Source organism: Sprattus sprattus (genome assembly GCF_963457725.1).
Source record: "Sprattus sprattus genome assembly, chromosome: 10".
NCBI lineage: Eukaryota > Metazoa > Chordata > Actinopteri > Clupeiformes > Clupeidae > Sprattus > Sprattus sprattus.
The window spans coordinates 2,080,695-2,092,688 of NC_137908.1; the positions used below are offsets into that span (position 1 = coordinate 2,080,695).

Sequence of the window (11,994 nt, forward strand, 5' to 3'; positions counted from 1 at the left end):
ACGTGTTTCTAGTAGTGGAGGCGGAATGCTGAGGTTAAAAACTATTTTTTTGTTCCTAGGAATCGCTTGTTCTTTATTTTTTTGGTACGGAAGGAATTACTGAGTTGGTTTAATCAGCGGCTACGTGATAAATCCCTCCCTTTCATGAGTGATGCTGCTCTGAGAGTGACCGAAGCTAATGCTAACGCTAAAGCTGGCTTCTACTGTCCTATGAGAGTATAATACAGTCTTTCGTTTTTTTTCTTTCTTCTTTTCTTCAAGTGCCTTATGACAGTAAAATGAATTGCAATCTTTGACGACGAGGCTCTGTTTGTTCTCGACACAGACAGTCACTAGCCTGAGCTGAGAAGAGCAGTTTCTTCAGAACGATTTAAGTGCTTCTTCTTTTTTTTTCCCTCTTTAGTTATGGAACTGCAAGAAGCCTGTTAATACTGTATATTTGGCCTGGTTCCATCCCAGAGAGAGTGTGTGAGTGAGTTTTCTCTACAGAACGTGTTTTCCAACAGCGTTTAAGCAAACCAAATTCTCTTTTGTATTTTACACTTTGGTATTTGGAAATGCTGTGGTACTGTAAGGAAACGACGAGACATTGGCATTAAATTGTAAAAGTAATAAGAAGAGCAACCAGTTAGCTATGAATCTTTGTAGTTTTGGCCAGTCCTTTGGGAGGAAAATTATAAATGATTAATTTCATAACAAAATAACAAAAACAAAAACAAAAAAGGAAGGGTTTTTGGTTTTCTACACATTTCTTTGGTAACCTGTAACGAAAGCATAATGGGGAAAATATACACAAACAAAAAGAAAAAGAAAAATTGCTAAATTTTGGTATGGCACTGCTGAAAACAATGGTACGCTTTTGTGTTTGATCCAAAAACAAAACAAAATCTCACATGCTATTTGGACACCCAACTTGCACAGTGAAACGCATCTAGTCATCACATCACGCCACCTAGAGGTGACCACTGGAAGTGTGTGACCACACTGGTTATCAACAACTGGTTATTAACACTGGCCAGAGCAGGGACAGGAGGAGGGGACTCTACGGCATGAGGTATTTGGTGAACCAAAAAAAACTAAACAAAACTAAAATTCTAATCTTTTCGCAAAGCAAACGCTGTGAATCTTCCCACCCTGTGTGTGTGTGTGTGTGTGTGTGTGTGTGTCTGTGTGTGTGTGTGTGTGTGTAAACGTACATGTGTGTGGGGGTCAATCTATTGTCTGATCAGAGATATGGAATGGTGATAACAAATCAATAAAATGACAAAACCGTACTGGATTACACGGCAAAACAAACACTGATCCTGGGAAGGAAAGGACTACCAGTGAAGGCAAATAATTATAATAATAATAATTAAAATGAAAACCTGCACACGTGAGATTGAAAGGAGCAGTACAGTGGGCTGTGTGTCGGCCTCTACCTCCCCCCCCAACCTGTACACACACCCAGCCTTCCCTCAGGTGGGGGGGGGACAGAAGCCGCCCCCCCCCCCCCTCAAAGATCCTTTCCCTCTAACATCGTTTTTCTTCTCCTTTGTGTATTTATTTGTGTGTGTATGAGGGAGGATTTTTTTTCTTTGTCCTTTTTTTTTTCTGACAAAAGAAGGGGTGAAAAACCCAGAACATTCTTGCTGCTTCTTGGAGCGTGTTGATCCCCCTCAGAAAGAGACACAGACACACACACACACACACACACACACACACACACACACACACACTTGGAGCGTGTTGATCCCCTCAGAAAGAGACACAGACAGGGGCCTTTTTTCCCCTCCTTTCATCTTTCCTTCTCTCGCTCTCTCCCTTGCTCCCTCGCTCTCTCCCATGGGCCAACAGTCTATGCCTGATCTCCAAGGCTAACATTGCCCCCAGATAGAGAGTACCCCCCCCCCCCCCCCCCCCCCTCTCATTTCACCAGCCCACACTGACTTCAGAAACACAGCACACACAGCGTGCACACACACACACACACACACACACACTCAGGGGAGCCTCAGGTAGGCGAGGACGTGACGTTCGGAGTCTTTCTTGTTGGCCAATGCGGATGCGTGAGTTCTCACTTGTCGCCTTCTAATAAAATGATCAACTTTGTCAGTGCCGTGTCGTCCCCTCAGACCGGACCCTGTGGGGGTCCCTGTGGGGGTCCCTGTGGGGGTCCCTGTGGGGGTCCCTGTGGGGGTCCCTGTGGGGGTCCCTGGGGCCCAGGGGGTTCAAACAGTCCATATGTCCAGGGCCATCGTTGTTCTTCCGTCCGCAAGCAAAAGCAGTGTTTGTACGCAATAAAAAAAACAAAAATAGCACTAAAAACAAAACAAACAAAAACAAAAACAAGAGATAGAACTCTTGGGGACCTCAAAACAATGACAATCTTATGTGTGTATGCCTAGCACACACACACACACACACACACACACACACACACACCTGTATGTATATTGAACTTTTTCTGGTTTTAAAGCAACACCAGCACTGAACAACAACTTAACAACTACAATCCCCCTGGATACCGTGACAACCGTCTCTATGACTCCACCTGGATACTGTTACTATGGGACTGCGGTGGACAAAGAGCTTGTGTTGGGAGATCCAGGGTCGGGGTTGGGGGGGGGGGGGGGGGGGGTCGTATACACTTACAGGATGAAAGGAAGAGGGGTATTCTAAAATGGGGGTGTAAAATAAAGTGGTGTTCTGTCATTTTTGCATTTATGAGCAGGTAAGGTCTAACCCTGTTTTGGTTTTATTTGACATTGTTGTTTTTTTTTCCAATCTTTTTTTGTCTTCCTCACTTGGTTTGTGGTACTTTCATCTCTCCTCCTCCTTCTCCTCCTCCTCATCCTCCTAATCTAAGGGGCGGGGGTGAGGCCGCCCCCTTTTCAGCCGTCAGCCAATCTACTCCAGCTCCTCCGTGGGTAGCTCCTCCTCCATGTCGCGCTCGTCGGCCGCGCTCATGCTCAGGTTGTGGGAGACGCTGGCCATCAGGGAGACGGGCCTGCTGTCCTCCTCCATCTCAGTGGGTTCCTCCTTCACGTGGATCTGGTGCCTGACACACACACACACACACACACACACACACACGTCAGATTTCATGGACAAGCAGAGACTGATATCTTACTGACTTCATAACACCACAACACAAGTCACTTAAAAAATTCACATGGATCTGGTGTCTGACACACACACACACACACACACACACACACACGTCAGATTTCATGGACAAGCAGAGACTGATATCTTACTGACTTCATAACACCACAACACAAGTCACTTAAAAAATTCACATGGATCTGGTGTCTGACACACACACACACACACGTCAGATTTCATGGACAAGCAGAGACTGATATCTTACTGACTTCATAACACCACAACACAAGTCACTTAAAAAATTCACATGGATCTGGTGTCTGACACACACACACTCACCCACACACACACACACACACACGTCAGATTTCATGGACAAGCAGAGACTGATATCTTACTGACTTCATAACACCACAACACAAGTCACTTAAAAAATTCACATGAATATGATGTCTGACACACATACACACACACACACACCCACACACACACACGTCAGATTTCATGGACAAGCAGAGACTGATATCTTACTGACTTCATAACACCACAACACAAGTCACTTAAAAAATTCACATGGATCTGGTGTCTGACACACACACACACACACACCCACACCCACACACACACACGTCAGATTTCATGGACTAGCAGAGACTGATATCTTACTGACTTAATAACACCACAACACAAGTCACTTAAAAAATTCACATGGATCTGGTGTCTGACACACACACACACACACCCACACACACACACACACACGTCAGATTTCATGGAGTAGCAGAGACTGACATCGTACTGACTTCATAACACCACAACACAAGTCAATTCAAAAATAACACTGACAAAGGGGAAATTAATCTTGGCCATCATAATGGTATTGAGGCATACAAGGGAGCTACTTAGAGCATTGTGAGTGCTCACTTAAGAATACTTGTATTTTTAGTATTTTATTGATATAATTATTGTATTATTATTGCAATATTATTATTTTCTCAAAGTTATTATTGTATTATTATTATTTTATCAATGTTATTATTATTATTTTATCAATGTTATTATTGTATTATTATTATTATTTTATCAATGTTATTATTGTATTATTATTATTATTTTATCAATGTTATTATTGTATTATTATTATTATTTTATCAATGTTATTATTGTATTATTATTGTTATGTGAGTATGAGGTTCTGCAATTTTGTATATTGGAACACATAACTAGTGTATTGTGGGTAGGCATCCCATACTGCTCTAAAACGTTTATAATGTATATATTATTTAAATATATGTGCTTATTGCTACCCTTACTGCTGTGGGGAGAGTTAATACTGTATATAATGTATATATTTAATGTATATATTATTCAAATATATGTGCTTATTGCTACCCTTACTGCTGTGGGGAGAGTTAATACTGTATATAATGTATATATTTAATGTATATATTATTCAAATATATGTGCTTATTGCTACCCTTACTGCTGTGGGGAGAGTTAATACTGTATATAATGTATATATTTAATGTATATATTATTTAAATATATGTGCTTATTGCTACCCTTACTGCTGTGGGGAGAGTTAATACTGTATATAATGTATATATTTAATGTATATATTATTCAAATATATGTGCTTATTGCTACCCTTACTGCTGTGGGGAGAGTTAATACTGTATATAATGTATATATTTAATGTATATATTATTTAAATATATGTGCTTATTGCTACCCTTACTGCTGTGGGGAGAGTTAATACTGTATATAATGTATATATTTAATGTATATATTATTTAAATATATGTGCTTATTGCTACCCTTACTGATGTGGGGAGAGTTAATACTGTATATAATGTATATATTATTTAAATATAGTGCTTACCCATACTGCTGTATATAGGTATATAATGTATATATTTATTGTATATATTATTTTAATATAGTGCTTACCCGTACTGCTGTGGGGAGAGTTATAGGTAAATAATGTATATATTTAATGTATATATTATTTAAGTGCTTACCCATACTGCTGTATAAAGGTCTATAATGTATATATTTAATGTATATATTATTTAAATGCTTACCCATACTGCTGTGGGGAGAGTTATAGGTCTATAATGTATATATTTAATGTATATATTATTTAAATGCTTACCCGTACTGCTGTGGGGAGAGTTATAGGTCTATAATGTATATATTTAATGTATATATTATTTAAATGCTTACCCGTACTGCTGTGGGGAGAGTTATAGGTCTATAATGTATATATTTAATGTATATATTATTTAAATGCTTACCCATACTGCTGTGGGGAGAGTTATAGGTCTATAATGTATATATTTAATGTATATATTATTTAAATGCTTACCCGTACTGCTGTGGGGAGAGTTATAGGTCTATAATGTATATATTTAATGTATATAATATGTGTGTGTGTGTGTGTGTGTGTGTGTGTGTGTGTGTGTGTGTGTGCTTACCCGTACTGCTGTGGGGAGAGGCCGGGGCTGCAGCTGCCGTTGCTGTTGACCTGCTCCACGGTGCTGCTGACGTCATCGTGTCCCACGTGGAGCATGTTGAGGCTGCCCCCCCCTGTACTGTTGACCATGGAGGGGCTGTTCAGCAGGCTCAGACTGCTCTCCGCCAGCGCCGCCTGAACACACACACACACACACACACACACACGAGAGAGTGTTAAAATACCTTTCTATCCACATCTGTACCCAATGCAGACCAGCATGCACAAACAGGACGCTGCTGGCACCATTGTGGAGCTGTTGAACAGGTTCAGACTGCCCTCTGTAAGTGCTGCCTGCACACACACACACACATATGGGGACACATTAATCCCATATACACACACACACACATATATATATGGGTACAAGTTAATCCCATACAAACACATATGGATACACATCAATCCCCACTCACAAACACTCATATATTTGGGTACAAGTTAATTCCATCCATCCACACACACACACACACACACACACACACACACACACACACACACACACACACACACACACACACACACAATATAAAATGAAGTACACACAATCCGATGTCAGTTGAAGGAGAGGATGGACATTCAAAAATCTAAAGTCAGTTTATGTAAATTCAGGGAGTTCAGGAAGTTTGGGTCGTGCCTGCCCGGGCCGTGACAGAGGGACAGAATCAGTGTAACGATTCCCAAACATTCCCAAACATTCCCAAACATTCCAGGTTGAAAGGCAGTGAGAGTCGTTGAAGCGGCGATGGCGAGTGGAGAGGAGTGGACACTGGAGTGACCAAACACTCCACGGGCATAGGGCGTCTGCCCGCTCTCTGCCACGGCCCCACGGGTGCGGAGGAGGTGTGTGTGTGTGTGTGTGTGTGTGTGTGGAGGAGGTGCCCTGCCGCTGGAGAGGGGTGGGGGGTGCCCCCTACGGGTGCGGAGCAGGTGGAGAGGGGGGGGGGGGGGGGTGACTCTGTGGGCAGCCACGAGTAGCCATGATTACGGAGGGCCACTGGGTCCCCTCTCAGAACCACACACACACACTCAGAATGCGCACACACACACACACTCACACTCACAACACTTACACACACACACACACACACTCACACACACACACACACACACACACACACTCACACTCACACACACACACACACACACACTCACACACACACACATACACACACCTGGACCGAGCCCTGACCTCACCTCCAGAGAGGCAGAATCTTTTCAGACTTTTGCCCCTAAATCACCCACCCATGATGCACTTGGCCCACTCTGTGGTTTATGTGAAGTGGATGGAACACAGAAGAGTCTAGACAACAGGAGGCATGTGTGTGTGTGTGTGTGTGTGTGTGTGTGTGTGTGTGTGTGTGTGTGTGTGTGTGTGTGTGTGTGTGTGTGTGTGTATGTGTGTGTGTGTCTGTCTGTGTGTGTGACAGAGGTGTGAGAGGGATCTTGTGCTATGAACTCTCCTAGACGACAGAAGCTGAAGCACGAGCAATTTCCATGACAACCACCTCTGATTTTTTGTCATCTCCACTAAACCACGACACTCAGAGGGCTGACTAGAGAGTGCCTGGAGTTAGTCACTATGTGTGTGTGTGTGTGTGTGTGTGTGTGTGTGTGTGTGTGTGAGAGAGAGAGAGGGGTGTGGTTCTCGTATAGGCATGTCTGCTTCAGGCTGAGTAGTGACTGAGGTCATGAGGCTATGAGTTGGTTACTTAAGTGTGTGTGTATGTGTGTGTGTGTGTGTGTGTGTGTGTGCCTAGCTGTTTTGGGCCGACTAGGCTGTGCGGGGCAGGTAGTAAAAGGTGTTTATGAGTGTATAAAGACACACAGCCCTGAGGTGTAGGAGGCTGCAGACAGACACACACACACACACACACACACACACACACACACACACACACACACACACACACACACACACACACGTCTGATCACGCAGAGAATAGGTAAGGAGAAGAACAAAAAAAACTTGCACAGAAATCCATTAACAGTGTGTATCCATGTTAGAAACACAGATTTGTGTGAGAGTGAATATGGTGTGTGTGTGTGTGTGTGTGTGTGTGTGTGTGTGTGTGTGTGTGTGTGTGTGAGTGATGTTGTGTGGATGAACATGTGCCTCACACAACCCCTGACTCACGGTTCAGATTAATCTTTGTTTAAATTTTCCAATTTGGATAAACAGCGTTTTTAAGGTGACATTCCACCACTCCTCTCCTCTCACTGAAGACAGCAGTCTTCCCTCCACACACACACACACTCAGCCTCAACACACACCACAGCAGTCTTCCCTCCACACACACACACACACTCAGCCTCAACACACACCACAGCAGTCTTCCCTCCACACACACTCTCACACACACACACACACTCAACCTCCAACCTCAACACACACCACAGCAGTCTTCCCTCCACACACACACACACTCACACTCTCACACACACACACTCAACCTCCAGCCTCAACACACACCACAGCAGTCTTCTCTCCACACACACACACACACACACACACACACACACACACACACACACACCACAGCAGTCTTCCCTCCACACACACACTCAACCTCCAGCCTACGTACACACCAGCTGCGCTCGCTATTGTCTGCCTGCAGTTCCCAGTGCTGGGCCACTAGGGGGCATCTGCTCCCCACGTTTCCCCGGTGTGCCTGCCTGTTCTTACTCCCTCTCTCTCTCTCTCCCTCCCTCTCTCTCTCTCCCTCCCTCTCTCTCTCCCTCCGTCTTCTGCTGCTGTAGACTCTCTCGCTCGCTCCAATCAGCCACGGATCGCTGCGCTTCTGCGGCAGCCTAACACTCGCAGCTACCGACCGGAGACGGACTCACACACTCATCGCTGAAAATCACTTTCTTTCTGCGTGCGTGCGAGTGCGTGTGTGTGTGTGTGTGTGTGTGTGTGTGTGTGTGTGTGTGTGTGTGTGTGTGAGTGTGTGTGTGTGTGTCTGCTTTTTTCTCAGTAACATTTTGTCAATTTTGTGAGTAAGATCTGAGAGGGTGAAAAGGGAAGTTCAGTTTGCTTATTTTTCTTTAAAAAGGAAAAACTGTGCAGTGTTTCAGTTCTACTGCCCAGCATGTACATGTCATTAAAGTCCTGTGTGTGTGTGTGTGTGTGTGTGTGTGTCTGTGTGTGAGAGAGAGTTAAATCCTTGCGTTGGTCATTAGGTGTTAAAGAGTGGAAGGACTGGGTGGGGGAGAAGGGCGGGTAGTTCTGCAGGAAGTGAGCGACAGGGGTGAAGAAGAAACACACACACACACACACACACACACACACACACACACACACACACACACACACACACACACACACACACACACACACAGGGCTGAGGGAGAAACACACACACACACACACACACACACACACACACACACACACACACACACACAGGGCTGAGGGAGAAACTAACACATCCAGAGGCACTGACATTTCATGGCTGATGGAAAACTCAGCAAGATACGTTCTGGTCAGTTTGTCTGCACCAGAAACACCCTTCTCACACACACACACACACACACACACACACACACACACACACACACACACACTCATACCCAAGAGGAGGAGTGGAACTGAGAATTTTATGGGCATCCCATGCCAACGCAAACGACCGTAAAACTCTGAAATGTTGGGACTCGCCAAAGACAGAGAGAAAAAAAAAGGAACGACTGAGAGTGCCGCACGCACGCACACACACACACGCATACACACACACACACACACACACACACACGTCTGAACCCTGGAGGAACTGCTCATTGTTCACCCTAGGTCAAATACGGGCTAATTGCAACAGATGTGCAGCCTGAAATATGAAGGCTATTGGGTGAGAAACGGAGTGTGTGTGCGTGTGTGTGAGTGTGTGTGTGTGTGTGTGTGTGTGTGTTTGAATTTATAGGAGGTGTCATTTTATGATGTTTCAGTCATAACTGATATTTAGTTGATGAAGGAAAAAGTCTAATTAAACACGACTGAAAAATTATCTTTTCAGTTTTACACACTTGAAATCCATGTTGCCATGTGTGTATTCATTAGTGTGTGTGTAAGTGTGTGTGTATTCAGTAGTGTGTGTGTATTCATTAGTGTGTTAAATGAATGGAGAACGGGAAGAACATGAGCTTTCCGGAAATCTCGCTATGAAGCTGAAGACACACACACCCACACACTTGCCTTGAAATTATACTCTGCAGAGCACCAGCGTATGTGTGTGTGTGTGTGTGTGTCTCTCTCTCTCTCTCTCATCTACAGTGGGGCTGCTCGATGGCCGAAAGTTGAAGCGGTAGGCATGTAATTAGTGGTTTGAATATGGCTGTGGTGGTGGCCACTACTGTGTGTGTGTGTGTGTGTGTGTGTGGAAAGTGACCTGGCCAGGATGAAGCCTTATTATAAGGTGGCCCTAGGTGGTCTGTAATTTTATTGTTTTTGATGTCCTGCTGAAGAGGAGAAGAGCTCAGAGGGTTCAGACTGGTTCCCATTCAAAGCTGTGTGTGTCTGTCTCACACTACACAATACTCACACACACACACACACACACTTCATTTACTTCAACACATCGAAATAGAGATGTTTTAAATTCAGTTAAAGGAGTTTGTTCGGTTAAAATCAACAGCAGACCTCTGGGATTCAAAACATGAAGTGGACACTAGCCTGAAAAGTAGAGAGAGAAAGTAAAAGAGTGTGTGTGTGTGTGTGTGTGTGTGTGTGTGTGTGTGTGTGTGTGTGCTTGAGTGAGCAGGCTGGTAGCTAGGGACGGTGCCACTGCATGTTTGCCTTTGTAGCGAGACGCTTGTTTGTGTCGGAGTGTGTGTGTGTGTGTGTGTGTGTGTGTGTGTGTGTGTGTGTGTGTGTGTGTGTCAGCCTTTGTAGCGAGACGCTTGTTTGTGTGTGGCCGTTTCTGCATGGCTGCCTTAATTTCCATAGCAATGGCACGCAGAGTCAGGGGGGGACAGGGTAGACTGGGGCACTGCCTGTGTGTGTTAGTGTGTGTGTGTGTGTGTGTGTGTGTGTGTGTGTGTGTGTGTGTGTGTGTGTGTGTGTGTGTGTGTGGCACAGTGTGAGGTAGGGGATTGTGTGGACTGATCCCTGTTTAGCTGGGTTGTTTAGCTGTGTGGCGGTGTGTGTCTGTGTGTGTGTGTGTGTGTGTGTGTGTGTGTGTGTGTGTGTGTGTGAGAGAGAGAGCGTTGCCACTGTTGACTCCACTGTCGTCAGCAGAGATGGATGAGTGTAAAGATGACAGTGGGAGACAGACAGAGATGTTGAGATGCGGAGAAAGAAAGGGAGAAAGACACACACACACACACACACACACACACACACACACACACACACACTCACGCTTACACACAGAGAGGCAGAGTGAAAGGAAGCAAAAGAAAGATATGAAGAGGCAGAAAAAGGACACCACCACAAACTCATCTCAATCCATCAACACTGTAAAAAAACAAACACAAAACACCCCCCCCCCCCCCCACACACACACACACACACACAGAGAGTGTGGTTTCTGCATATGAGGCAGAAGAGAGAAGGCTGCTATGACACTGCAGCTTTAAGAGATTTTTCTGGGACAGACACTAATTTTATGCAGTGACCTTAATTGACAAATACTTGACGCTATAAATCATCGGAGTGCCTTTCAACGTGTGTGTGTGTCTGTGAGTGTGTGTGTGTGTGTGTGTGTGTGCAGGCGTGTATGAGAGTGTGTCATGGGAAGAGTGTGTGTAGGAGGTTTGGGAATGTGCTAATTATAACAGGAAATTGATATCAGTGCCCTTGTGCTTTTGATCCAGACTTAATTTCTTTATTTCAGCCGTGGCAAGAGTGTGTGGGTGTGTGTGTGTGTGTGTGTGTGTCACTGTGCTACGGGGTAACACTCACCTGGTAGCTGGCGTTGAGGGATCCGAAACCGAGTCCAGAAATCATGTTCTTCACGAGGGTGGGGCTTCTGCAAGACACACACACACACACACACACACACACACACACACACACACACACACACAGAGAACATTTAGTGAAATGTTACAATACGTTCACATGATACATCAATCCATTATAAGTTATTTCCAATAAAAAATACATTTTGGAGTTCAAAGGATTGTTTTCTAAAACAAAGTTGTTTCTGTGCTTGAAAACAATGTCTGGCAAAACACACACACAGACACACACACCAGAGACGAGTATACACACAAATAAACACACACACACACACAGACACACACACACACTACGGTTACACAAACAGCAGTCACCAAACACCAGTCATGTCTGTAAACACAGGCATTCTGTTGGCCCAGAGCATCACACACACACACACACACACACATAGTCACACACACACACACCACACACACATCACACACACTTGGCTCAG

At 44.5% G+C, this 11,994-nt stretch overlaps 1 protein-coding gene across 1 annotated transcript in view; it reads right to left on the reverse strand.

Moving 5' to 3' along the window:
* Window positions 1-2,889: 2,889 nt before the first annotated feature.
* The window catches only part of foxp4 (forkhead box P4), a gene marked incomplete at both ends in the record, with an annotated part of 43,314 nt that continues 34,209 nt past the window's right edge, over window positions 2,890-11,994 (reverse strand). Inside the window, 4 exon segments of the mRNA XM_080845665.1 lie at window positions 2,890-3,040; window positions 5,565-5,737; window positions 5,849-5,896; window positions 11,499-11,565. Of these exon segments, the coding sequence (XP_080701791.1) occupies window positions 2,890-3,040; window positions 5,565-5,737; window positions 5,849-5,896; window positions 11,499-11,565 (439 nt within the window).